Source organism: Epinephelus lanceolatus, chromosome 1, assembly GCF_041903045.1.
Source record: "Epinephelus lanceolatus isolate andai-2023 chromosome 1, ASM4190304v1, whole genome shotgun sequence".
NCBI lineage: Eukaryota > Metazoa > Chordata > Actinopteri > Perciformes > Serranidae > Epinephelus > Epinephelus lanceolatus.
Genome location: NC_135734.1, coordinates 14,396,909 through 14,423,759, shown reverse-complemented (window position 1 = coordinate 14,423,759; position 26,851 = coordinate 14,396,909). Strand labels below are relative to the sequence as shown.

General features: G+C 40.6%; 2 protein-coding genes across 3 annotated transcripts in view; one reads left to right on the top strand and one right to left on the bottom strand.

The window, feature by feature from the left end:
• The window catches only part of LOC117257198 (low-density lipoprotein receptor-related protein 1-like), a 122,462-nt gene extending 116,048 nt beyond the window's left edge, over positions 1 to 6,414 (top strand). The window contains exons 83-90 of one of the 2 annotated variants that reach the window (XM_033627190.2): positions 60 to 221; positions 345 to 528; positions 614 to 721; positions 1,882 to 1,955; positions 2,053 to 2,146; positions 2,299 to 2,337; positions 3,095 to 3,239; positions 4,474 to 6,414. In XM_033627190.2, the coding sequence (XP_033483081.1) occupies positions 60 to 221; positions 345 to 528; positions 614 to 721; positions 1,882 to 1,955; positions 2,053 to 2,146; positions 2,299 to 2,337; positions 3,095 to 3,239; positions 4,474 to 4,614 (947 nt within the window). In that variant the 3' untranslated portion in view covers positions 4,615 to 6,414. The remainder of the gene's footprint in view (positions 1 to 59; positions 222 to 344; positions 529 to 613; positions 722 to 1,881; positions 1,956 to 2,052; positions 2,147 to 2,298; positions 2,338 to 3,094; positions 3,240 to 4,473) is intronic. The other variant, XM_033627191.2, reaches the window with a different exon arrangement.
• A 59-nt stretch (positions 6,415 to 6,473) lies between these two features.
• Positions 6,474 to 25,552, bottom strand: LOC117256717 (uncharacterized). The gene is made up of 19 exons (XM_078161823.1): positions 25,479 to 25,552; positions 25,131 to 25,161; positions 24,658 to 24,714; positions 24,287 to 24,343; positions 24,086 to 24,142; positions 23,698 to 23,754; positions 23,493 to 23,549; positions 22,330 to 22,519; positions 22,096 to 22,244; positions 20,863 to 22,008; positions 20,546 to 20,763; positions 20,376 to 20,441; positions 18,495 to 18,622; positions 18,177 to 18,232; positions 12,390 to 12,591; positions 12,068 to 12,228; positions 10,655 to 11,986; positions 10,338 to 10,555; positions 6,474 to 8,666 (listed from the first exon to the last, which is right to left on the bottom strand). Exons 2-19 carry the CDS (start codon positions 25,143 to 25,145, stop codon positions 8,597 to 8,599), a joined length of 4,236 nt encoding a protein of 1,411 aa, XP_078017949.1. The 5' UTR covers positions 25,146 to 25,161; positions 25,479 to 25,552; the 3' UTR covers positions 6,474 to 8,596.
• Between the last annotated feature and the right edge of the window lie 1,299 nt (positions 25,553 to 26,851).

The window sequence follows — 26,851 nt, the reverse complement described above, 5'->3', positions numbered from 1 at the left end:
CATGTAATTATGTTTAGCCTTCCATCTGTTTATCCCTTCATATTTCTTTCCCTCCACAGGTTCTCCCACGTGTCGATGTCTGACGGGCTTCACAGGGCCAAACTGTAACCTGCGCACCTGTAAGGATTACTGCAAAAATGGAGGCAACTGTACAGTCAGTACTGGAAACCAGCCAACCTGCAAGTGCCCATCTGACTTCCTGGGCGACCAGTGCCAGTACAGTGAGTGTTCCCACTGTCTAAGTTTAAAAATGTTCAGATACTTCTGTTGCAGTCGGAGTATCTAAATAGATTATGATGTCATGTGTAAGCAGTGCACTTACATGTTTATGTGTGTATGAGCAGGAAGCTGTGAAGGCCACTGCCAGAACAAAGGTACATGTCTACAGAGTGAAAACGGCTCCAAACTGTGCCGCTGTCTGCCTCAATACACCGGCACCACATGTGAGATTGACAAGTGTCACTACTGTCGTGATGGCGAGTGTATTCCCAGCGACAGTTTCACATCTACAGGGGACTTCTCCTGCCGGTAAGATGCATTATTTACTCAACTCAAACAAACTTACACATGCATAAAAGTCAGTGTACTCACAGTTTTTTTCTGTTTTCTACAGCTGCACAAATGGAAGAGTTCAGCCCAGCTGTTACACATGTGATACAAATGAGTACTGTGCAAATGGCCAGTGCTCTATAAACCCCAACACCAGGCTTCCAGAGTGCAGGTGAGGAACAGCGTTTTTATCTATAATTAGGGTTCAAGCATGAACAGCTGAAATTGTATTGCTTTTGTGCTGTTTTTTTCTATTTATTTTTCTTTGAAAATGTTTTGCAAATTCCTGTGAGATTGTACATCATAGGCACTTACAATTTTCAAATGTTGCTCAACAAATATAACCCTAAACAACCTGATAGGGACACTATAATTAAAGGTCTTTAAAAAGTCATAACTACTACGCCCTTAGTCCAATTTACACAAAACTTGGTAAAGACATCTATCTGTAACTTTGCTTCAAGATCCACTAAAGTCTACCTACTACATGTTCTTCCATTTTTAAATTTTTTGAAAAAACATTTTTGATATCCTCTCCTAAATCATAGCTCAGATTGCCACCAAATTTTCTGTGGATCATCATTGGACTAAGTATATCAAAACTTATCAAAAGCTTGTTTGTATCTCAGTAGGTTTTGAAGATATATGACCAATGAACTTTATAAGGGGGCTTGGCTTAGCACATAAATAGACCTGACTCCACAACTGTTGGGCCGATGATCATGAAACTTGCAGGAAATGTCCAAATACAGTATGTATCTGAAACACACAATGAAGGTTTTCATTCAACTCTCCGGGGCACTACAATTGCAAAAAAAGGGGTGTGGCCAAACAAAAATCAGACTATGAATCAGAAATTGTTTGTTGTTTGTCCACTACAAAACTTGAAGGTTATATTTCTTAACAACGTTGAACCATGTATGTAAAACTATTTTGAAATTGCTCAATAGGGGGCGCCACCCGTTTCAAACGTGCATAGGCCTTGCGCAAAATTTGGCCATAAATCATCAGTGACAGTTTGTCCAAATATCACTAAACTGAGCAATAGGGGGTGACAGCATTGCAGAAGAAGGGCATGGCCTTGCACAGATTTGGTCGTAAATGTAAGCATTTCTCTGGTCATCATAAAACTTGTTTGTTATCTTTAATGCAGGTGTATGAAACTGTCAAAGGTCTTGATCCTTTACAGCTTTCAAATTCCAACAATTTCTGTTGGCTAATCCCTGGAATCACTGTTTGCAGCTGTATTTGTTATAATTTGACTCTGAATATCTCCAAGGTATCGCTGCATACATTCATATCTCTATTTCCTGTCTTCTTGTGTGCCTGCAGATGTTCACCTGGCTGGGCGGGGCATCGCTGTGAGTCCGTAGCCAACACTAACGGTGCCTCAGGTTCAGGCGGACGTAAGTCAACGACCATGACATAAATATTAGAAGTCCATTTAGTGGAATAAAACTCTCCGGAGACTGTTCTTATGTTTGTGTGTGTTTGTGTGCGTAGGCACAGCCTCCATAGTGATCCCTGTGCTGCTGCTGTTGCTGCTGATTCTGCTGGCTGCAGGAGCGTTGTTCTGGTACAGAAGAAGGATGAGAGGGTGAGTAACGCACAGATTGGAAACAAAAGACATTTGAGACCGCTTTTTGCCTTTGTATTCCCTCTTTCCCTCCTTCTTTCTCTTCCTTCTTTCCTTTCTTCCCTCTGCACTTTTTCTCTCCTCTCCGTAATGGCGTCTCTTCTGCTCCTCAGGTCTAGCCGGCCCGGCAAAACCGGCTCCAGACGCTTGCGGTAACGGTTGCCAGGGTTACACTTTCCTTCCATACCCTCATTCAGTTCTTCATCCTGATGCTCTCTCTTTCTCTGTCTCTCTTACTCATAAGTCTTGGTTTGCTGTGCAGTGTTTGGTCCTGTGGTGAATGTTGCGCCATTCTCAGATGCTCCTACAGTATCTCTCCTGTGTAATCGCCCTCCTCAGAGCGGCTCCAGGGCAGATCTATTGAAAAGACTCATTGAATAGATCTGTCTGTGCACTCCAGTGCTGTAGATCCGTCATAATGTTGTCCATCATACTGTGCCATATATTGTACTTACTGTACTGTGCTGTGGTTTGTATCGTGGTAGTGTCTCTCATAGTGAGAGATGGACAGTGTGACAGTGTGACAGCATTCTTCCAAACTCACATTGGAAAATGCAATGTGAAAAATCCAGCATTTACTCAGAGGTAGAAACTAAAGACGATGCAGACATTGTAGCATATTTTGGAGGATCTATTGTGGATTTATTGTGGTCTTAAAGGATACTCTGTACAGTAACAGTCCTGTATCCAGGTCCTCTGTGTCTGGATCTGTCATGGGCTACATGAATGCTGGGTTTGTGGTGATGCCTGTGCTGTGGCTTAGTTCCCTCAGCCTGGATGGTGGTGAGAGTCATGTGATGCCTCTTCCCTCCCTTCATCATGTGGCTGTGTCCCCGCTTGCACTGTTGAGGCTCCTATAACCTTGAGCACAGCACGAAGGTATGACTGTGCCCTTCATATTTCGTGTAGGGCCAAGGGCTTCCAGCACCAAAGGATGACCAACGGGGCCATGAATGTTGAGATTGGAAACCCTGCCTACAAGATCTACGAGGGCGAGCCGGATGATGATGCCGGGGAGCTGCTAGACGCTGACTTCACGCTCGACCCAGATAAGGTAGATAAAAATACAAGGCGTGCATAGAAGACCAAATCACCATGATGTCACTCTAACAACAACAACCGCTTCCGAGTAGACAGCTGGCAATTGGCAAACTTGTTTATTTCTGTTATCAGAGTGGTGTAGGAATGAGTCCTGAAACCCGGAAATGAGTTAGCATTTTAGCACTCCTGGCTCTCTTGTCTTGAAGTCAGTGGGTTTTTGGTTAGATGCCTGACAAAACACAAACTTAAGAGACTTTCACATTTTGTCCTACAACATAAAAACAGTGAATACCCCACTCATACATTTTGAAGCTTTTAGGTGTCTTAAAAAAGGCAGTTGCCAACAAGTGCGCAAATGATGCAGTCATGCGACTGTAGTGTAGTTTGTTTACAGCCTAACGTTAGCTTATTACTTCTGGTGATTGCATTTATGCTTCAAAAATTATAGAAGTAGTGTTTATGTGCAGACATTATCTTGTTGAACAAATTGTTTTATTGTCATGAACTTTTTTTTGATCTCCTTTTCTTATTTTCTGCAATAATCCAAAATCCTATCGAAAAATCCCATTTGCTTTTTGATGAGGGAACCAGGGTGATGTTAATTTCCAGGTTAGCCCATAAATAAACATCATCTCTGCTATTTTCAGCCATAACGGTAACATTTAAAGTTACAAAGTTAAACACGGTGGTCCGACCTAGCTTACATTTCTGCTGTGCTTATTTTATGTACTGTGTTGTTTGTTAGGGTCTTTGATAAACTAAGTCTAGCGGCATGGAATTTAACAATGCACTGCTGTGGACGAGGGCCACAGCAAAGTGTATTTTAGGCACTTCCCAAAATCAGTATCAGTTTACATGTATGCTATATTTGGAATATTTTCACTACTTTACCGAGCACAATAACTGATGGAGGCAGCGGTAGACCAGCAACTCCATTGTTCTGCAAAGTAAAATGAGGAGTTTGGATTTGAAGAGGGTATAGATAGATTTAACAGCTTCAGTTTCCCATTGGAAAGGGCTGTCTGACGGCGAGGTAAAGCAGTTAAAATATTCTAAATATAATATACACTTAAATTTAGGTGGGCAATTATTAAGGTGGCTAAAAACAAACCAATTGCGGTAGCGTTTGTCACTGCTATTTCATTGTATATGTGTGACGTGGGGGTTTCTCTCCTGAAGTTATTGTAAACAAACATTTTTAGTCTGCACATATGTCTATCTAATGGATGATATTTGTCCCTTTCCAGCCCACCAACTTCACAAACCCAGTATATGCCACTCTGTACATGGGAGCACACAACAGCCGCAACTCTCTGGCCAGCACAGACGAGAAGAAGGAGTTGCTATCACGTGGAGACGAGGAGCCCCTCGTGGACCCCCTGGCATAGACTGTCCATTGGCCCTGGATCACGCTACTCCAAACACACCCCTATTCTTGCCTTTTGAAGAAAAACGAAACACAAAAAAAATCGATAAAAAAGTGTGAGAGAAAATTGATAAAAAAGTGTGAACACTGTATAAAATGTACAAAAATGAAGGACTACTTTTGTATGTGATTGCAGTATTATATTTTGTTCTTTTGAGATTCCTCTGGTCAAAAATGAATAACATTTTCTATGAGAGATTTTTAATTTACACTTTGTCCCTTACCCTTTACCTAAATAGCCACTACCTCTGTGCAAAATGAAATGGAAACAAGAAAATCAGAAGAAAAGATGCTATCATTGGAGCAATTTTAATTTTTTATTTTTGTATGAATTGTATAGAAGAGAAAAAAAAGACATTGTTCCATTTCACCAGTGCCAACTGTTTGTTGTTTGTGTTGACTTTGAGCGGGAAAGGCAAAACTCAAAGTTTTCTAAATCGGTACATATGTTGTCTTGCTGGAGTTTCTCAGCAAGACTGTGTGAGACAGATTCGTGATAGCACCGTTTGTGTATAGCACATGTACAATGTCAATACCAGATGGCAACTACAGTATTTCCACGTAATTTCTTCTCAGAGAACAAATGTTCATGAAATGATTGTGTTGTCTTCCTTGCACAGAATTCATATTTTACGGTATAGTGTATACTGTAGGCTTTATACCGTAGGATGTAAAACAGGTATGTTTGTTTTTATCACATTGTATGACAGTTGGAGCTCACGTGTTGCTGCAGTGAGAGGATGACAGGTGTTTTTAGTGTGTGATTATGGAGGTGGAGAGTGGGGAAGTTGGTCATGGGTTAAACATTCCAGGCGGAGTGGTGGGTGGAAATTACAGATGTAAAGAGATGGTGAGTGAATGCCTTCATGGGTGGGCAGTTGGCTGTGCGTACATGCCCACACCATAGCTGGCTGATAACAGGAGGGTCAAAGCAGATACAAGATGGATAGAGTCATGTCTGCACCATTTAATTGTCTGTTACAAGGGTCTTCCTTCAGAAGGAAAGGGAGGCTGGGATTATGATAAAATCAAAGGAAAAAATGATCATGATGGGTCTTTTGTTTGTCTTTTTTTCTCCAGTCCATTTTTTTTTTTTTTTTGTAAAGACCAGATAACATCCATCTGGCTTTGTGAGTAGAATTATCTTTCTACCTTTAGAGGATCAAAGTCTGTACGTTCACAGTTTTGTAATGACTCAGTCTTAAGTGCATTATGTTCATTTGGTCTTGAGCATTTCTCTGCTCTTCCTGAGCTCTTTCTAATCTTTCACTCTCCTCTGTGCCCTGCTGCTGCTAATGCTACCATTCCGGTCGCTCTGACACGTCCTTACGCTCAGCCTCTGTCCCAAAATGCTGCTTTCTGTCAGAAAATGTGTCAGCCATATCTTAATGCATGTGAAAAGTAACACCAATCTTTGATGTAACTACAATAACAAGTTTTTATTTTTGCTTACCTGTCAGCGAGTGTTATTTTATGCTGTTGTATATGTTTTGTCTTTAATTGAGAGAGAAGTACAATCATTTTACCTAAAGAACATTTTTGCAAAAATCATACATGCATTTTCAGAATTTCTTTTTTTTTTTTTTGATTAGTCCTTTTTTTTTAAATGAAAAATGACACATAGCTTTTATAGTACACGATGCATGGAGGCTCAGACTTTCTTCTGGAAAGAGAATAATGTTTAATTTTTGCTGGAGTACTTTACAAACTAAATAACAGATATTGTTATAAATAAAATTTTAAAAATTGTACAGAAAAACAAGCCACTGTGTTTTGTGTTTTTTCACAACATATTTAAGGATACTGGGATGAGTCGGAGTGAGCTGGCTTAATCATTTATTTGGCAAACAGTAAATCAGCTTGTATACTGTTGACATAGAGTATATATACGTATGTACATTTCATTCTTATACTGTTATTGATTCAAAAACTTTTTCAACCAGCAAAAAATAAATGAAATCATTTGTCAGAGAAAATGAGAATAATCAGGGGTGCAAACGAGTGGGGGTGGGGTGGGGGTCTGGGTCTCTGCGAACAGACTCATGGGAAGTTAAATGAGGTCAGTTTTTGTGTGCCTTAAGGTAAGAATCACTTACAGTAGCATTATGATTACGTTACTTGGCTTATATGATGATGTGTCAACTGCCTGATTGGGTTAAGTTGTTCTGATGTCGTAAACGCTGACCAGTATTTACCGTTGCGCCGCTGCTGCTATAAAATCTCCCCATACGCAGCTTATTCACTACAGATTGAAGGCTTATCAATAGAGCCGATCAGTAATTTTCTCTGATAATTGCATTGTAAACAACGAATCTGTGTTGACAGCAGGAGAGCTAGTTGACTGCAGAGCCCTTGAATAGCCCTTTAATCCTACGGCCCTGGTAAACCGCTGTGAGCAGTCAGCTGAAACAAACTGACGGAGGTTGCACTGAGTTACATAATGCATTCAGGTTCTATATTCAGTAAAAATGAGTATTGGGCCAAGGTTAATTATAGCTGACCATTTTCATGTTGTGTTCAAATTGAATCTTGTAAAATGTACTTTTGGGTGAGAATTTTGAATAAATCCAGCTATTTGAAGGAGAAATTTGTTGTGCCTTCACAGCCATAAATAGATATTAGACAGGGAATTATGATATATAAAGTAGAAAGGCTTTTGAAGCGGTCATAAAAAACCCGTTTTCTTGTGAAAGGTTATTATAAAGGTTGTTTCATAAATGTGTGTGATGGAATTTGTGTTCATTCAAAGGTAGTGTAATGAGGGCCTGAACTGCTCCTAAAACAGCTCAGTTATTTTTTTATGATTCATTGGTTCCCTCACACAAAAGGGGGACAAAAACATCCATCCATCCTATCCGACATTGGGCAAGAGGCAGGGTACACCCTGGACAGGTCACCAGACTATCACAGCGCTGACACATAGAGACAGACAACCATTGACACCTATGGACAATTTAGAGTCACCAATTAACCTCTTGTGGGAGGAAGCCAGGGTACCTGGAGAAAACCCACAGTGACACGGGGAGAACATGCAAACTCCGCACAGAGAGACTCCCACACCTGGGATTGAATCAGGAACCCTCTTGCTGTGAGGTGACAGTGCTAACCACCACACCACCGTGCCTCCCAGAATTATAACAATGAATTTAAAAAAAGCATCTGTATGGGCCCAAAATTTCACAGTCAATGCATCCCTTACATAAATGAAAAATGTGGACAATTAGTTAAATGGACTTATGTTACTTGTGATGGAGTTTAACAGAATGCTTAAATTAGTCTACTTATGTTGCCTAAGAAAGGGGGAAAAGCCAAGCTCACTGAAAATAACAGAAGCTGATTTGAAATTTGTGACAGTTTTTCTTTTAGTTGTACTGGCTGTAAAATCAGTTTCTAAATTTCATATCTAAACCCTGTCTTTAATTTACCAAGCAGCAATTGCAATAGCTGTGAAGAACAAAAGTCACATACATTTTTACTAGCTACAATGTAGCACAATGTACTTGAATACAATTTTGGACCTGGCTGTACACTCTGTCATCCTTACATTACCTTCGTGGAAGCAAGATTATGTTAATTCTAGTGTGAGTTTTTCCCTATATCCTTGACTGGAAATCCACATTTTAAAGTTAATGTTTAAAAAAAATGTCTTCCGGGGCGTCGGTGGCTTAGTGGATAGAGCAGGCGCCCCATGTACAAGGCTGTCCTGTCAATTAAAGGCTTAAATGCCCCAAAAAAATCTTTATTAGAAAAAAAAAAAAAAAAAAAGTCTTCCTTGGGGGTGCATGCCCCCAGAACCCCTGGACAATTCATATCTTTGTCACCTTTTTCACCCCTGATAAGTTGGCACCCCTGGATAATACTCATTGCTGAAAACTCTTGAGATGTAAATAAATGTAATTTTTTGTGTAAAAACAACTCTCCTCAGCCACTTTGTATCACAGTCTTCACTCGATGCCTTTAGCCTTCAGCTCCTCCCTCACTCTGCTCAGGTAGTCAGGGTCAGGATACCCAAAACTGCAAACAGCAGGTACAAAGGTTGATATATAGTGGACTTGACAGAAAAAAATAAATTATATATATATATATATATATATATATATATACAGTACAGGCCAAAAGTTTGGACACACCTTCTCATTCAATGCGTTTTCTTTATTTTCATGACTATTTACATTGTAGATTCTCACTGAAGGCATCAAAACTATGAATGAACACATGTGGAGTTATGTACTTAACAAAAAAAGGTGAAATAACTGAAAACATGTTTTATATTCTAGTTTCTTCAAAACAGCCACCCTTTGCTCTGATTACTGCTTTGCACACTCTTGGCATTCTCTCCATGAGCTTCAAGAGGTAGTCACCTGAAATGGTTTCCACTTCACAGGTGTGCCTTATCAGGGTTAATTAGTGGAATTTCTTGCTTTATCAATAGGGTTGAGACCATCAGTTGTGTTGTGCAGAAGTCAGGTTAATACACAGCCGACAGCCCTATTGGACAACTGTTAAAATTCATATTATGGCAAGAACCAATCAGCTAACTAAAGAAAAACCAGTGGCCATCATTACTTTAAGAAATGAAGGTCAGTCAGTCCGGAAAATTGCAAAAACTTTAAATGTGTCCCCAAGTGGAGTCGCAAAAACCATCAAGCGCTACAACCAAACTGGCAAACAGCAGCTCAGATCAGAGACCAGATGAATGCCACACAGAGTTCTAGCAGCAGACCCATCTCTAGAACAACTGTTAAGAGGAGACTGCGCCAATCAGGCCTTCATGGTCAAATAGCTGCTAGGAAACCACTGCTAAGGAGAGGCAACAAGCAGAAGAGATTTGTTTGGGCCAAGAAACACAAGGAATGGACATTAGACCAGTGGAAATCTTTGCTTTGGTCTGATGAGTCCAAATTTGAGATCTTTGGTTCCAACCGCCGTGTCTTTGTGAGACGCAGAAAAGGTGAACGGATGGATTCCACATGCCTGGTTCCCACTGTGAAGCATGGAGGAGGAGGTGTGATGGTGTGGGGGTGTTTTGCTGGTGACACTGTTGGGGATTTATTCAAAATTGAAGGCACACTGAACCAGCATGGCTACCACAGCATCCTGCAGCGACATGCCATCCCATCCGGTTTGCGTTTAGTTGGACGATCATTTATTTTTCAACAGGACAATGACCCCAAACACACCTCCAGGCTGTGTAAGGGCTATTTGACCAAGAAGGAGAGTGATGGAGTGCTGCGGCAGATGACCTGGCCTCCACAGTCACCGCACCTGAACCCAATTGAGATGGTTTGGGGTGAGCTGGACCGCAGAGTGAAGGCAAAGGGGCCAACAAGTGCTAAACACCTCTGGGAACTCCTTCAAGACTGTTGGAAAACCATTTCAGGTGACTACCTCTTGAAGCTCATGGAGAGAATGCCAAGAGTGTGCAAAGCAGTAATCAGAGCAAAGGGTGGCTATTTTGAAGAAACTAGAATATAAAACATGTTTTCAGTTATTTCACCTTTTTTTGTTAAGTACATAACTCCACGTGTGTTCATTCATAGTTTTGATGCCTTCAGTGAGAATCTACAATGTAAATAGTCATGAAAATAAAGAAAACGCATTGAATGAGAAGGTGTGTCCAAACTTTTGGCCTGTACTGTATATATATAGATAGATATATAAAACTAAGAGATTTAGCTACTGTACCGCTCTGGGCCTCCTGAAATGTTGGTCTTGTGGTGAATGTCGTTCCAGGTCACCTGGTTATCCGCCCCCGTTGTTCTGGATGTCCCAACAGTGAAAATGAGCTTCTGGTCAAACGCCTTCTTCAACAGGCGCAGCACCTCTCTGCCCTCTTTGTTGTCTGGTAGATACGCTGTTCTGTGAATACCAGAATAGTGCTTTCCAGGATTTGGATGCTTTTTCTGCAAAACAAGAGTAAAACATGACCACCAAGTCAGAAATTAACTTACAAGTTACAAAAATGACAGAAAGTCTCCAAATATTTAAATGAAGACATTTACCGTCTGGTATCCACCTGGGATATTATAGCTGATGTTAATAGTGCCACAGTCTGGGAATCCAGGGAGGTGAGAGGAATTTGTATGCCATGTCATATCTCCATCTGGCTGGTCTCCCTCCATCACACCAAAGACTTCTCTACAAACAGGACAGATGGGTCCCATGCTTTCCTTTGACTGTGCCAGACATTCTTCACAAAACTCATGTTTACACTTGAGTCGTGTCTTTTTGGTGAATGTATCCATGCATATAGGACACTTTTCTTCTTCACCATCTCCTGCTGTTGCTCCTCCTCCTGTGGGTGTTTCCGTCTTGTGTTCTGATTGTCCATTAAACAAGGGTCCGCCGGAGGCTCCCTCTGACGGCGAGCTGGTGAACCCGGCAGCACGAAGAGGTTGGGTGAAGCTGTAGGGTGATGTTGCAGTCTTCTGGTACAGATGAAGAAGAGCTCTGACAGCATGGCTCTCCACTGACGCATTTCCTCCAGATCTTTTGTGGCAAGCTTTGACTTCCACTTTGCCTTGACTGTCGCTTGATTCTTTAAAGTCCACTCCAAACTTAGTTTTGATCTTATCTACTTGCTCACTGTAGGAAGTAGTCATCAGCTTCCAGTGGTTCTCCTCCATGGTGAGTCCGGCATTGACGAGAGGGTCATTGATGCTCATGCCAATGTTCCGTAAAGTGTCTTGAGATGCCCGTGTAGACACTGTGATTTGAGATGGCCGTGTAGACTCTTTGTGTTGAGATGCCCGTGTAGACAATGTGACTTGAGACGCCCGTGTAGACTCTTTGTGTTGAGACGCCTGTGTAGACACTGTGACTTGAGATGGCCGTGTAAACACTGTGTCTTGAGATGCCCATGTAGACACTGTGACTTGAGATGCCCATGTAGACACTCCCACAGAAGTACTGATACTTGTTCTTGCATTTAAGGACTTTCTGATGACATCTTGACTTTTTCTTGGCCCACACACGGTCATTTCTTTAGAGGACAGAGCGAGGACAAGCTTGTTCTCAGGTCTCTGGATGACATTCAGTGTGGCCTTCCACTCTTCTGGATTCATCTCCTTGAGAGGAAGAGTGAAGCCCCTGGATTCCCCTGAGCATTTCTGGACAAGGTTAATGAACTCAGAGAAAGCATGGTTTGGACTTGCATCTTTCTGGTTTGCTTCAAATGTCAGCTTCACTTCTGCCATGATTTTTACTCCACTCTCTTTTTCTATACGTTTAATTTCCTCCTTGTAGGCCTGGTTCACATACCAGAAATGGTGCATTGGGATATCGCAAGTACATGAAAACACGTCTCTTCTCTGTTTCCCCAGTTGTCCATCCACCTAGACAGAAATACAAGGAATTAACAGAATCAAATATAATGTGATTTATTTGCACTTGTTTACTCCAAAGTACATACATACTTGTGGTTCTGAGCAGAATGAAGGAGGAAGTTCGATTGAAGCATCATCTGGTCTTTGTATCTCCAGCTCTGCCTTTGTCAGACTGACAGATATTATTGTGACTGTTGTGTCATCGTTAATGGTCAGTGTTTGTCCTTTAAGTTTCTGAAGCTCATACAGGGCTAAAAAGAAGACAAACAGAAAATGATTTCCCACCAAAACAAATAAAAGAAGAGCTCAAGAAGCCGACCTGCAAAACCAATACTAATACAGAAAGCTGTCACAATGTCTGTTATGGTTTGAACTGCAGCAATTTAAAAAGCCAAACAAAGTCATACTGGACCTCGGGTAGGTGTAATCTTCACCACAACCCTCCCGTCTGTTGAGGCACTTAAAACTAAGCAGGCTGCTCCAACATGGTTTCTGATGAACCAGCGCTGGAGGACCAGCTGTAGCTCCATTTTCAGTGGTCGATCAAACCCTGACCAGTTCACATGGAGAACAGCCAGAACTTCATTTTTGTCCTGTGATGACATCATCTGAGCCTGAAAACATGACGTACAACCATTAATGACACTGTATTACTTAATAAATCCTCTGAATTATTCAGCTGAAAAGGTGTGCTCTCTGTTTCCTTTACTTAAAGAGACATGGGACAGTTCGGACAGTATGGACCTGCTACAGTTTGTTTCATTATTAATAGTCCTAAATAAGTCAAAATGCACTCTTTGTCCAATTTTATGCCATGTTACGACAGTCATAATATATTCAGTTTACAGAAATCATGAACTCTGTTTTCATTTGTCAAAAAAATGTTTGTTACAACAAATGTGACTGAACTGAACGGAGAGGAAATATCTTTTAAACTGTCACAACTGTCACTGGAAAGTGTCACACAGGTTAGAAACCTTGGCATCATTCTGGATGCTGATTTAACTTTCCAGAGCCATATTAGCAACATAATTAAAATAGGTTTTTATCATTTGAGAAATATTAAAAAGATAAGGAGCTTTTTATCCCAGAGTGACGCTGAAAAACTTGTCCACGCTTTTATCTCCAGTCGACTAGACTACTCCAACGCACTGCTCACGGGAATACCTCAAAAGCATCTTCATCGACTGCAGCTGCTCCAAAATGCTGCTGCTAGAGTTTTAATGAGAAAAAGGAAGTATGAGCATATAACACCTGTTTTAAGGTGCTTACATTGGCTCCCAGTAAAATTTAGGATTGATTTTAAAATTTTAGCACTTGTTTTTAAGGCCCTGCATGGTCTGGCACCTCAATATCTGTCTGACATGCTTTTATTCTATGAGCCAGGTAGACCCCTCAGGTCAACTGGGACAGGCGTCTGGTTACTCCCAGGGTCTCCACAAAAATTGGTGAGGCTGCGTTCAGCTCCTACGCTCCTAGACTATGGAAGAGCCTACCCAGTCATATTAAGTGTGCTCCAACATTTCTATCTTTTAAATCAAAACTCAAAACATTCCTTTTTAGCCATGCCTTTCAGTAGTCTGGTTTTACTGGTTTTTATTATTTTTATGTGTATTTTTATTTTGACTTTTATGGTTTTAATGTTTTAAACTTATTTATAATATAATAAACTTTATTTATTTATTTCATTTTATCTCCACTTTTGGTGGGTTTTTTAAATCACATTTATTGTTACTATTATTATTATTATTATTATTATTATTATTGTTATTAGTAGTAGTAGTAGTATTTTTAACTGTGCTTACTTATGTGCTCATGCACATTGTACACTTTTTAACTGCAACCTCTATGGTGGCATATGCTCTGTGAAGCACATTGTGTTTCTACCTGGAATGAATTGTGCTATACAAATAAAGTTTTGCTTGCTTGCTTGCTTTGAACTTAATCAGAAAAAAAGCAATGATGACGCACACTTTCATAGCATACAAGTGCCATTAACTAGGGCCACAACACAGTGGATTTTGATTGTTTTTCTCCTGTCTTGTTGCATTTAACTCATCTCATTTTAGAAAAATGTCCTTATCTTCCCAAATAAGGTAAGGTATCAAGTATTTTCCAAGCTTATGTTCAAGTGAAGTCACGAGTCACTGGTGTCCAAGTCCAAGTCAAGTTAAGTCAAGTCAAAAGTCATCAAGTTTTTGTCTTGAGTCTGACTCAAATCCACACCTCTGACATGCTGCAATCAATATATATATATATATATATATATATATATATTGATTTTATTCTTCAATATTTAAACCTGTTTAGTTTAGGCATTATTGAGGAAAATGCATTATGTGAGCAAGATCACAAATAATACCTGCTGATATGAACAGTTCTATTCCTAATGAAGACACAGTTGCTGTTACATTTGCACAGATTCATATTAACTTTACATCAACATAGGCCCAGGGTGAACTCAGGTAATGTGGGACACCTTTTGGTACATCTGCTGACCCTGGTTCAAGGTTAGTAGTTGATCCCCTCAAAATTCAGTCACTTTTCAGCCACGTATGCAAAAAGAAATCCGCAGGCCCTGATTTGCAGCAGAGCTAACTCCAGCTTGGTGTCCTGTGTTTCAGAAGTCTGCACATTCTCATTCGGTCCCGGCCCTCTGGAAAAAATCTACCATTATTCCCATTCCAAAGAAACCCTGTCCCACAGAAAAAAATGTTTAGACCAGTGGCTTTAACTTCTGTTGTCATGAAATGCTTCGAAAAATACATGGTATCCATGCTGAAATCTGAAGTAAATTCTGAACTAGATCCATTCCAGTTTGCTTATAGACAGGGGAGGAGCACAGATGATGCAATTCATAGCATCACCCACCTGACTCTTAAACACCTGGAGGATCCCAAAGCCTATGCACGCCTTTTGTTCACTGATTTTAGCACTGCTTTTAATACATTGCAGCCTCATCTGCTTTTACAGAAAATGATTCAGATGAATGTTAATCCTTTTATTATTAAGTGGTTTTATTATTTATTAACAAATAGAATCCAAAATGTCAGGATCAATGACGCACTCTCCCAATCCAAATGCATTAGTACAGGTGCACCTCAGGGCTGTGCAAGCTCACCAGTCCTGTTCACCCTTTACACAAATGACTGCACCAATAGTCTCCCGGGCAACCTGTTTTTTAAATTTTCTGATGACACTGCCATCCTCAGCCTGCTTCACCAGAACTCAGACCCCTCACTGTACTTCATGGAGGTCAATAAATTTGTTCAATGGTGTGACAACACCTACCTCATCATTAACACTAAAAAAACAAAGGAGATGGTGCTGGACTCTCGGTCAGTGGGGTATCACACTCCACTCTCTATACACTCAGAGGAGATCAAACAGGTCACATCATTTAGGTATCTGGGCATCCACCTGGATAACCTTTTCACCTGGAATGACCACGTGGATCATGTATGTTCTCGTTTACAGCAAAGGCTGTATTTTCTGCGCAGGCTGAGATTGTTTGGTGTCAGTCACAACATTATGTTTTTATTCTATCAGGCAGTGATGGAGAGTGTTATCAGGTACAGGATGACGGCATGGTTCGGCAACCTCTCCGCACAGTCCAGATCCAAGCTGCAGGGCCTGGTACAGACTGCTATGAAGGTGATGGGGAGGACTGAAAAGCTCTCCCTCCAGTCCATCCTGAGCATGAGCTTTTGCCTTCTGGCAGAAGGCACAGACTTCCCAAATGCAAACTGAACCGTTTCAAACACTCATTCATTCCTAATTCCATCAAACTGTTAAATAGCTCTTGAAGGCTGGGAAATATTGGGGATTGTGCAATAACTTAGTGCACATTTTTTCACATTTTGTCTGGTTTGTGTCTTATGAGTGTGTATGTTTGCCATTTCCTGTGTCTTTGCTGTTTTGTGTATATTTATTGCCTGCAAGGCAGTTGGTGTATGCACTCGAGTCCACGACAAATTTCCCCTCGGGGACAATAAAGTATATTCTATTCTATTCACCAAGAACACCAGCTAAACTCTGACGAGTGCCTTAATGTTACTTTTAGAACTTGTTATTGATCTCTGCTATATTTCTATAAAAAAATGTGTCCATTTAAAATATTTCAGAAACTCTGGACCTTCAAACACATCAAGAACCCCGACTTCACTTTGATGACATGTTCAGGTAAAATGGGACAGTCATGTTTGTTTTTTAGATGGTTGAATCCATTTATCAGTTCAGTCTTTAATTTCATTCATGTAACCTAATGCTGTTCATTCAAAAGGATTGTTCTGCCATGCTATTGCTGTTCTTTTGCTACCTGTTTCCTAGACAGGTGCGTTGGGATGTGCCATATCATCTAATTCACAATAATACTGGTATGATTTTTTATATGATGAGAAAAATTCATCGTGATACTCACAGTATTTCAACTTGCTGACATATTAACATCATACTGTTACCGACGGCAACAGCAAGCATGGCTGAAAGCGAAATTATTATGACTCCACAGTGGTTCCAAAAAGAGGAGCAGCTTCAGTAGTGTGGAATAAACTGTGGCGTCCTGAATGTTTTATGAACAGCCCTGGACTTCTCAGACTCTTTTAGCAAATTACCGCTCAGAAGGAACTCACTCAGCGCCTCCTCTAGCAGCAGCACAGTCAGTGTTTCTCCCTATCCTCTCTTGTCATGCACACATGGGAGTCGGCGTCGTCAAGTGATTTGTGTCATAAACCTTTGGTGATGTAAATCTACCTGATAAACACTACATATATGTGAATGTGCAGTAGTTATGGTAGCATAACAGACTGTCACAGGTTACAGCGTGATGATTAGAGGAGAAATGGCAGAGCATAAAGATCCAGGTGGAAAAAAAACAATCATTTGGGCTTTTGCTGAGAGAAGGAAACCGCCTGTTGATTTATTTATATAGATCCCAGGGTCTTTTTTTGTATTTGAGAGCTGTTTAAATGTGTAATTTGAGGTAGTTTATATTTTGTTGAACTATTAATATTGTATACAGAGTCTGAATGTCACTGTGAGCTACTGTGGTTGTGTACATCACGGCACCATGGTGTTGGGTGAAGCTCATGGGTAATGTGGCACTTTTTTGGTACAGATGGCTCATTACTGATGCATTTCCTCCCAATGTTTGGTGGTACACTTAAACTTTGCCTTAAAGGGATAGTGCACCCAAAAATGAAAATTCAGCCATTATCTACTCACCCATATGCCAAGGGAGGCTCAGGTGAAGTTTTAGAGTCCTCACAACACTTCTGGAGATCCAAGGGGAGAGGGGGTAGCAACACAACTCCACAGAATGTAGGCTGACGGCGCCCCAGAAACGTCCAAAAACACATAATTGAAACCTAGTGATCCAAGTGTCCTGAAGCCCTGACATAAAAAGTTGTTTGGAAAAACGTCATTTGAACTGTTTTTAGCCTCATTGTAGCCTGTAGCTCTAACTGCCTCTCTGTGCACTGCGCTCACGTGTGCGCGCTTGCGCGCGAGACCAGCAAGCACATGAACACACATGAAGGCGGTGCTCACGTCTCACGGTCTTGCACAGCGCGCACAGCCGAGGGCAGTGCACAGAGAGGCAGTTAGAGCTACAGGCTAAAAACAGAGTTCAAATGACGTTTTTCCAAACAACTTTTTATGTCAGGGCTTCAGGACACTTGGATCACTATGGACGAGCAGTATGGAGATATTTTGTGGTTTCAATTATGTGTTTTTGGACGTTTGAATCTGGGGCGCCGTCAGCCTCCATTAGGTGGAGTTGTGTTGCTACCCCCCCTCCCCTGGGATCTCCGCATGTGTTGTGAGGACTCTAAAACTTCACCTGAGCCTCCCTCAGCATATGTGTGAGTAGATAATGGCTGAATTTTCATTTTTGGGTGTACTATCCCTTTAATAATCATCTTATTTGAGGACATTGGGACTTAATAATTGTCTTGTTTGAGGACATTGGGACTTTATTATCATTGACAGTTTTCATTTTTTTAATACTTATTGGGTCCTACTGATCTCAAATACTTATGAGAAATTAAAAATGTATATCAAACAAAAGTTGGGGTCTCAGGAGGATATTCAAAGAGCCAAAGATGTAAAACCTTATTTATCCCATTTTACCTGACTCCACCCCACATGAAGGCTACTGTTGCCAGTTCTTTCATAATGTCTCAATCTATGGACTACTCACTATTTCCACGGTCTCTCTTCTTTGACCTCGACACTGCCTGACGTTTTCACTTTCCTCTGTAAGACACAACAAACAGCCACAATAAACCTGACTGCAGAGGACTGACTGAGCTAACGATTTAAAAACATAGTTTGACTGCACACAGACATGATGTGAAATATTGGTCGTCAGAAAGAAATGCTCTACTTTCTGTTGCGGCAGGTTATTCAAGGGTAAACTTTTCTAATGCGACACAACCTGGTTATATCGCACGCTTTACGTTTGCGCATACATACGGGATATATAAAGTTAAATCTGAGACTTAAGCCTGCCACTTACCTCTGTCTGGACTCAAACGTATTTCCGTATTTTTTCCTTGAAATTGAAACTTATCATGTAAATGAGACACATCATATCCTCGAGCCCGCCCAGTCTGTCCCCAGTACTGTACTATGCTGTTGTTTGTCCTGTGGTACAAGAGTTTGTCTCTGACATGTCTTACTGCTCTGTCTCAACATAGCCCACCACTTCAGTCAGACATGTCCGCCATATCTTCAAATAACACAAATTGTTATCGGAACTACCTTCTGGGTTGTTTTTTTCAGAATTGTATTTTGAGTAGGGACTGTTCTTTACTTATCAGAGGATGCCTGGGTGGGACTTCAATTTTTTTTTAACTTATTTTTTGACTGTAGGAATTAATTAAAAGGTGTTTGTTTCTATTAGTAATAAGTGGAAGGGATGCTGATTGTTATTGTTTGGTCTTGTTTGTTTTGGCTATGATATCATTTATTATGTGGTCATATTGAGTAGGGGGATAGCGGGTCACAGGGGATATCAAGTTAATATATTCACCTGTTCACTTCTTATTGTGGGGGAGAGAGAGAGACCGCTATTTTTCTTTGATCAACAAGTTTGTGCACTTTATCATGAGTTCATCATCTTTTTTCATTAATAAAAAGTTAAACTTATTTTAGAAATCTCAGTGGATTCTTTCATTAAGCGCATCAGACAGTCAGGGCCAACCTCAGTCCCTCAGCGACTCCTTCGCTACACTGACTCTTCCTGTAGCTACAAATATTTTACCTTCTTTTTCCTTTGAAAGTTAAATGTTGAAGACGAAATCCTGGAGTTGATAAAAGCCTTGGGTTTTTACTCTTGTCGAGCATGCTCGTTAGTTTGTGCTGTTTATTTTTAACCAAATTTTAAACAAGACACGGAATAAGGTGATTTTGATGAAATATCACAATTTAAAGCTCATTTCATCACTTTTTTTCTATCCCCGACGGAAGCATATGCCACACGATGTGTGCAAGGACCATCAAAAATTTTAAAATCTTAAGACAATTTCTGTTCATACAGCTTCTGACTATGATAAATGGTGTAATTTTGGTGATTTTTAAAGAAAACACACCTGCCAAACACGTATTTTCTTTAAAAATCTCCGGCAAAATAAATACAAAATAACACCATTTGAATTTGTATGCCAATCCCCTAAACCAAAAAAAAATAAATAACCCCCCCCCCCCCCCCCCCCCCCGCTTAAAAAATGATTTGACATGCCTCCCTCTTTTCTTACCACCCATCGCCCCTCATAAGTAACCAACAGTCCCTTAGTCCTTTTTTTTCTTTAAATGAAAAATGACTCATAGCTTTTATTGTACATGATGCATGGAGGCTCAGACTTTCTTTTGAATAATGTATAATTTTTATACTTTACCAACTACATCACAAATATTGTTATTACAAAGATTTAAAAAATGCAAAGAAAACAAGCCATTGTGATATTGTTCTGATAAACTGAAGAATACTGAGTCAGCGTGAGTTGATTTATTCATTTATTTGGCAAACAGTAAATCAGATCATGTGTACTGTAGACATGAAGTTCAATTTGTATTTGTATATTTCATTCTTATTATACTGTTATAAGCTGAGCAGCTTCATGAAACAACAAAATGAGGAAATATTAGATACCCAATCCTTCATCATATTTCTGCTTAAAATGTGAGGATAATACATGCTGCTAAACCATTAACTCTTAGGCTTTAAATTCTGTCCTGTGCACCTCAAAGCAACCCTTACTGATAATGTGAAAAATTACAAGATAACAAGAGAGACGGTGTACATTCATTCCATTGCATTGCAGTATTGTTTTATATAATTATCTTAGTTTTTGTGTGAAAACAACTCTCCTCAGCCACTTTGTATCACAGTCTTCACTCGATGCCTTTAGCCTTCAGCTCCTCCTTGACTCTGCTCAGGTAGTCAGGGTCAGGATACCCAAAACTGCAAAGAGCAGGTACAAAGGTTGATATATAGTGGACTTGACAGAAAAGAAAAAAAATATATATATAAAACTTTAGCTTTAGCTAGAGATTTAGCTACTGTACCGCTCTGGGCCTCCTGAAATGTTGGTCTTGTGGTGAATGTCGTTCCAGGTCACCTGGTTATCCGCCCCCGTTGTTCTGGATGTCCCAACAGTGAAAATGAGCTTCTGGTCAAACGCCTTCCTCAACAGGCACAACACCTCTCTGCCCTCTTTGTTGTCTGGTAGATATGCTGTTCTGTAAATACCAGAATAGCACTTTCCAGGACTTGGATGCTTTTTCTGCAAAACAAGAGTAAAACATGACCACCAAGTCAGAAATTAACTTACAAGTTACAAAAATGACAGAAAGTCTCCAAATATGTAAATGAAGACATTTACCGTCTGGTATCCACCTGGGATATTATAGCTGATGTTAATAGTGCCACAGTCTGGGAATCCAGGGAGGTGAGAGGAATTTGTATGCCATGTCATATCTCCATCTGGCTGGTCTCCCTCCATCACACCAAAGACTTCTCTACAAACAGGACAGATGGGTCCCATGCTTTCCTTTGACTGTGCCAGACATTCTTCACAAAACTCATGTTTACACTTGAGTCGTGTCTTTTTGGTGAATGTATCCATGCATATAGGACACTTTTCTTCTTCACCATCTCCTGCTGTTGCTCCTCCTCCTGTGGGTGCTTCCGTCTTGTGTTCTGATTGTCCATTAAACAAGGGTCCGCCGGAGGCTCCCTCTGACGGCGAGCTGGTGAACCCGGCAGCACGAAGAGGTTGGGTGAAGCTGTAGGGTGATGTTGCAGTCTTCTGGTACAGATGAAGAAGAGCTCTGACAGCATGGCTCTCCATTGACGCATTTCCTCCAGATCTTTTGTGGCAAGCTTTGACTTCCACTTTGCCTTGACCATCACTTGATTCTTTAAAGTCCACTCCAAACTTAGTTTTGATCTTATCTACTTGCTCACTGTAGGAAGTAGTCATCAGCTTCCAGTGGTTTTCCTCCATGGTGAGTCCGGCATTGACGAGAGGGTCATTGATGCTCATGCCAATGTTCCGTAATGTGTCTTGAGACGCCCATGTAGACTCTCCCAAATAGGTGCTGGCACTTGTTGTTAATGACTTTCTGATGACATTTTGACTTTGTATTGGCCCACATACGACCATTTCTTCAGAGGACAGAGTAAGCAAAACCTTCCTTTCTTTTGTTTGTGCGATTTTCAGTGCATCTTTCCACTCTTCTTGATCCACGTTCTTGAGAGGAATAGTTGAGCCCTCTGAATCACCTAAGCACTTCTGGACAAGGGTTGTGAACTCAGATAAAGCTTCTTGTGGACTTCCATCTTTCCTGTCTGCTTGAAAAGTCACATTTACTTCTGCTATGATTTTAACTCCTTGCTTTTTCTCTATACGTTGAATCTCCTCCTTGAAGATGTGGTTCACGTACCAGAAATGGCCCACTGCGACGGTACATTTCTCCTCTCCTACTGTAGAGACTGCACCGCCCTGCTCCCCTGGTTGCACTGGCTGCTGAATAAAATAAAGTGTATTCATTAAGTAAAAAAGCATTTATTTTCAGTGTAATTTGTTGCTATTGTTTTACTACACAGCACATACATCTGACATGGGTGAAGGAGAAAGGTTCATTGAAGCAGGCGTCTGTATCTTCAGCTCTGGTGGTGTCAAAGTAACAGACGTTATTGTGACTGTTTTCCCATCTTTCCTGGACAGCGATTGCCCGGTCAGTTTCTGAAGCTCAGTCAGGGCTGTGAAAGAAGACAAACAAAAAATGACTCCAAAAGAAATATAAAAAGAATATGCAAATGAATTGTCCTTACAATCACACTGTACCTGGAGGGGGTTTAAAAGATATCACAGCACTGCGATCGTCTGAGACTTTCAAAACTTTGCAGTCTCCATTGAATTTGTCGATGTTGTTGGCCCAGGTCTGAAGAACTTTCTCCAGTTCTACTTTAGGTTTCTGTGGTTGACCCCCCTCTGACCACATGACTGAGAGAGTGACTTGAACTTCTTCTTTGTTCTGTGATAAAGTCGTCAGAATCAGAGAATAAGGTCACAGTTAGTTATTGTCACTTTATTAGAAGGTAAAATAGAACAAAATCCTGCCTGTCATTTGACTTAAAAGCTTTGGTTTGGACTTAAATTTTAAAAACTAAAACTAGTTGTAAAACTAGAAAACAGGAAGTGAATGGCCCCACTGGCACAGTTTCAAAACAGAAAAAAACATATAAATTTTTTGTCATCCGCAGTTTTTAAAAAAATTATATTTAGTTTGACTGTGGCGTTAGCTCTTTAGTTATAATTTTGTTTTGCAGGTTCTGTGGGCTTTATAACATTAAAGGTCATACACTGTATATGAATGTGATATTGGAGGTAGGGCTGCCACTATATCAGACTTTCACTACATGTTTATTGTGGCCAAAAGAGATTATGATAACCACATTGTTGCAATGTCTTTAGAAAAAAAAAGGCAAATTAATTACACTCAAAATATGAGAGAGTGTATAACTATAACTATAAATAAGCAATTTCACTTCAAGGACAGTAAAGAGGCAACCAGATAGTGCTACTGGAGACAGACAAAGCAAGAGCATAAAGAAACAAATTATTTAGAAGGCACTGGATTATTTACACAATATTATCACATGTATTATTAACATGTTTTCATGAAATATATCAATGGTCTTAACTGGTCCAGTCACAGGGTCCAGATTTCTCCTCAGTCATCAGTTCAAGGTCCACACAGTTTAATACATTCAGCATCACACTTGGGTTTGGCCATGTCATTGAGCTAGTTACGTTACCTGTCTCTGTCAAGTAGCTGTCTGTTAGTCACTCAATTTAATGCAGGAAACAGTGCTTCAAAATAAAGGCCTATAAATAAAATCACTCTGTCACTGTTTCCACACTCCAGTATTGAAATCAAAAGCTGGACTCGAACCAGACTGAGGTATCTCTTATTAAGACACACACACAGTCACAGAAATACCTACCTCAGCAGACTGATCATGAGGTGTTGGAAGCTGCTGTGCATCACTGCTCACAGACCACTGCATGTTAAAGTTAAAATGAAAAAACAGACAAACACAACAATGAATACTTCAAAACCCAAGGCTGTGATTATTTATGAATAACAGCGCCACTGCATAAGCACACACACACACACACACACACACACACAGTCACAGAAATACCTACCTCAGCAGACTGATCATGAGGTGTTGGAAACTGCGGTGCATCACTGCTCACAGACCACTGCGTGTTATTAAAATAAAAAAACAGACAAACACAACGATGAATGCTTCAAAACCCAGGGCTGTGATTATTTATGAATAACAGAGTGTATCCTGGAGATTTGTGGCTTTATTATTATACTTCCCTTTCACATACACTTTACAGAAAACACATACAGGCCTGCTCAAACTTGACTTGGTTCTCAAAAGAAAAAGAAAACACTGTGCCACTGTTTCCACACTGCAGTTTTCAAATCAAAGACTGGACTTGTACCAGTCTGTTTGAAGTAATATCTGTTGAACACAAAAGCGCGCACACACACACACACACACACACACACAGAGATACCTACCTCAGCAGACTGATCATGAGGTGTTGGGAATTGCTGTGCATCACTGCTCACAGACCACTGCATGTTAAAGTTAAAATTAAAAAACAGACAAACACAACAATGAATACTTCAAAACCCAAGGCTGTGATTATTTATGAATAACAGCGCCACTGCATAAGCACACACACACACACACACACACACAGTCACAGAAATACCTACCTCAGCAGACTGATCATGAGGTGTTGGAAACTGCGGTGCATCACTGCTCACAGACCACTGCGTGTTATTAAAATAAAAAAACAGACAAACACAACGATGAATGCTTCAAAACCCAGGGCTGTGATTATTTATGAATAACAGAGTGTATCCTGGAGATTTGTGGCTTTATTATTATACTTCCCTTTCACATACACTTTACAGAAAACACATACAGGCCTGCTCAAACTTGACACACTGTGCCACTGTTTCCACACTGCAGTTTTCAAATCAAAGACTGGACTTGTACCAGTCTGTTTGAAGTAATATCTGTTGAACACAAAAGCGCGCACGCACACACACACACACACACACACACACACACAGATACCTACCTCAGCAGACTGATCATGAGGTGTTGGGAATTGCTGTGTATCACTGCTCGCAGACCACTACAAGTTATTGTTATAAAGAAAGACAACCACAACCGTTAACACTTCAAAACCCAAACAATTTAGAATTGAAAACAGTCACTGTAAACATTCACATATTAATATTAACACCACAGCTTACTTAACAGTTGTCTTTCATACTGTTCCAATGTTCAGCACTTAAGGTTACCATAATGTTGATGACATAGTTGCAATACAATATCATAACAGAATATGACCTAAGGGGACACCCTCAATACAGCAAAGATAAACAGGCTGTGATTATTCATGAATATCTGAGTCTATCCTGGGAAGTTGTGCCTTCATTATTATACTTTTCCTTTCACATACACTTTACAGAAAACACGTATGTGTTTTGTTGTTTTTGTTCATACTGTATGTTGAGCTTTAAGTTTGCAGACTTGGCTGATACTCACTTCCATGGGCTCCATGTTGACAGTCCTCTTCCTATTAGACAGAGCACAAACAGCATGTGTAACAGACGACAGCAGTGTTTCTTATAGTCGTGCTTTCAGTTCAAACAACCATCAGTTCTTATTTTGGAGTATTTACAGGCTGTAAAACCGGACAAATGTCGACATTATGTGAAAAGACACTGCTGTCTATGACTCGACTCTTCTTTCACTTACGACACGGTACGACCGTACTTTTACAGGCTGTAACTTTGCCTTCCATTATTCTCTTTCCTACAGTTTTAACACAACGTTATGTCACGAACTTTACTTTATGAACAGGTAAAACATGAGTTTGTGACGCAGTCTTACCTTCCGCTGGCTCGATACTTTAACGCTGCTTCTTCCTGATAAATGAAAGTGAAAGGAACTCCGCGAGCGAGACACATGACGTCACAATAAAGGCTCCACACCAGTAGAGATGCAGCTTTTCACTATTGGTTATCTCTGTTGTTGTTGTTGTTGTTGTTGTTGCTGCTGCTGTTGTTTTAATTTAAGTACTGTACTTAAGTACAGTTTATAGGGGGGAAATATTGTTCTTCATTTCCACTCCACTACAGCTTTATTTCCTATAGTTTAGCAACAAATACATTCTGTAAGCATTATTATACATGAAGCTACCCAACAGTATACACTCACCAGCCACTTTATAAGGTACATCTGCTCATTAATACGGATAGCTAATCGACTAATCATATGGCAGCAACTCAACGCATTAAGGCATGTAGACATGGTCAAGACGACCTGCTGCAGTTCAAACTGAGCATCAGAATGGAGAGGAAAGGTGATTTAAGTGACTTTGAACGTGGCATGGTTGTTGGTGCCAGACAGGCTGGTCTGAGTATTTCAGAAACTGCTGATCAAGTGGGATTTTCATGCACAACCATCTCTAGGGTTTACAGAGAAAATATCCAGAGAGCAGCAGTTCTCTGGGTGAAAATGCCTTGTTGATGCCAGAGGTCAGAGGAGAATGGCCAGACTGGTTCAAGATTATAGAAAGGCAACAGTGACTCAAATAACCACTGGTTACAACCTAGGTATGCAGAAGACCATCTCTGAGCCAACACCTCGAACCTTGAAGCAGATGGGCTTCAGCAGTAGAAGACCACACCAGGTGCCACTCTTGTCAGCTAACAACAGGAAACTGAGGCTACAATTTGCACAGGCTCACAAAATGTGAGTTTCAAGTTTTGCTTCAGACAGTAGGGTCAGAATTTGGCGTAAACAACATGAAAGCATGGATCCATCCTGCCTTGTATCAACGGTTCAGGCTGCTGGTGGTGGTGTAATGGTGTGGGGGATATTTTCTTGGCACACTTTGGGCCCCTCAGTACCAACTGAGCATGGTTTAAACGCCACAGTCTACCTGAGTATTGTTGCTGACCGTGTCCATCCCTTTATGACCACAGTGTACCCATCTTCTGATGGCTACTTCCAGCAGGATAACGCACCATGTCACAAAGCCCAAATCATCTCAAACTGGTTTCTTGAACATGACAATGAGTTCACTGTACTCCAATGGCCTCCACAGTCACCAGATCTCAATCCAAGAGTACCATTGGGATGTGGTGGAACGGGAGATTTACATCATGGATGTGCAGCCGACAAATCTGTAGTGACTGTGTGATGCTATCATGTCAATATGCACCAGAATCTCTGAGGAATGTTTCCAGCACCAGCATTAG

Excerpts from the sequence above, each read along its gene's own strand:
- LOC117256717 (XM_078161823.1), bottom strand. Across the intron at positions 20,764-20,862 it reads TCCCAGGTGGATACCAGACG|AAAAAGCATCCAAGTCCTGG; the intron begins GTAAATGTCTTC and ends CTTGTTTTGCAG. Across the intron at positions 18,233-18,494 it reads ACGTTTGAGTCCAGACAGAG|AGGAAAGTGAAAACGTCAGG; the intron begins GTAAGTGGCAGG and ends TGTGTCTTACAG.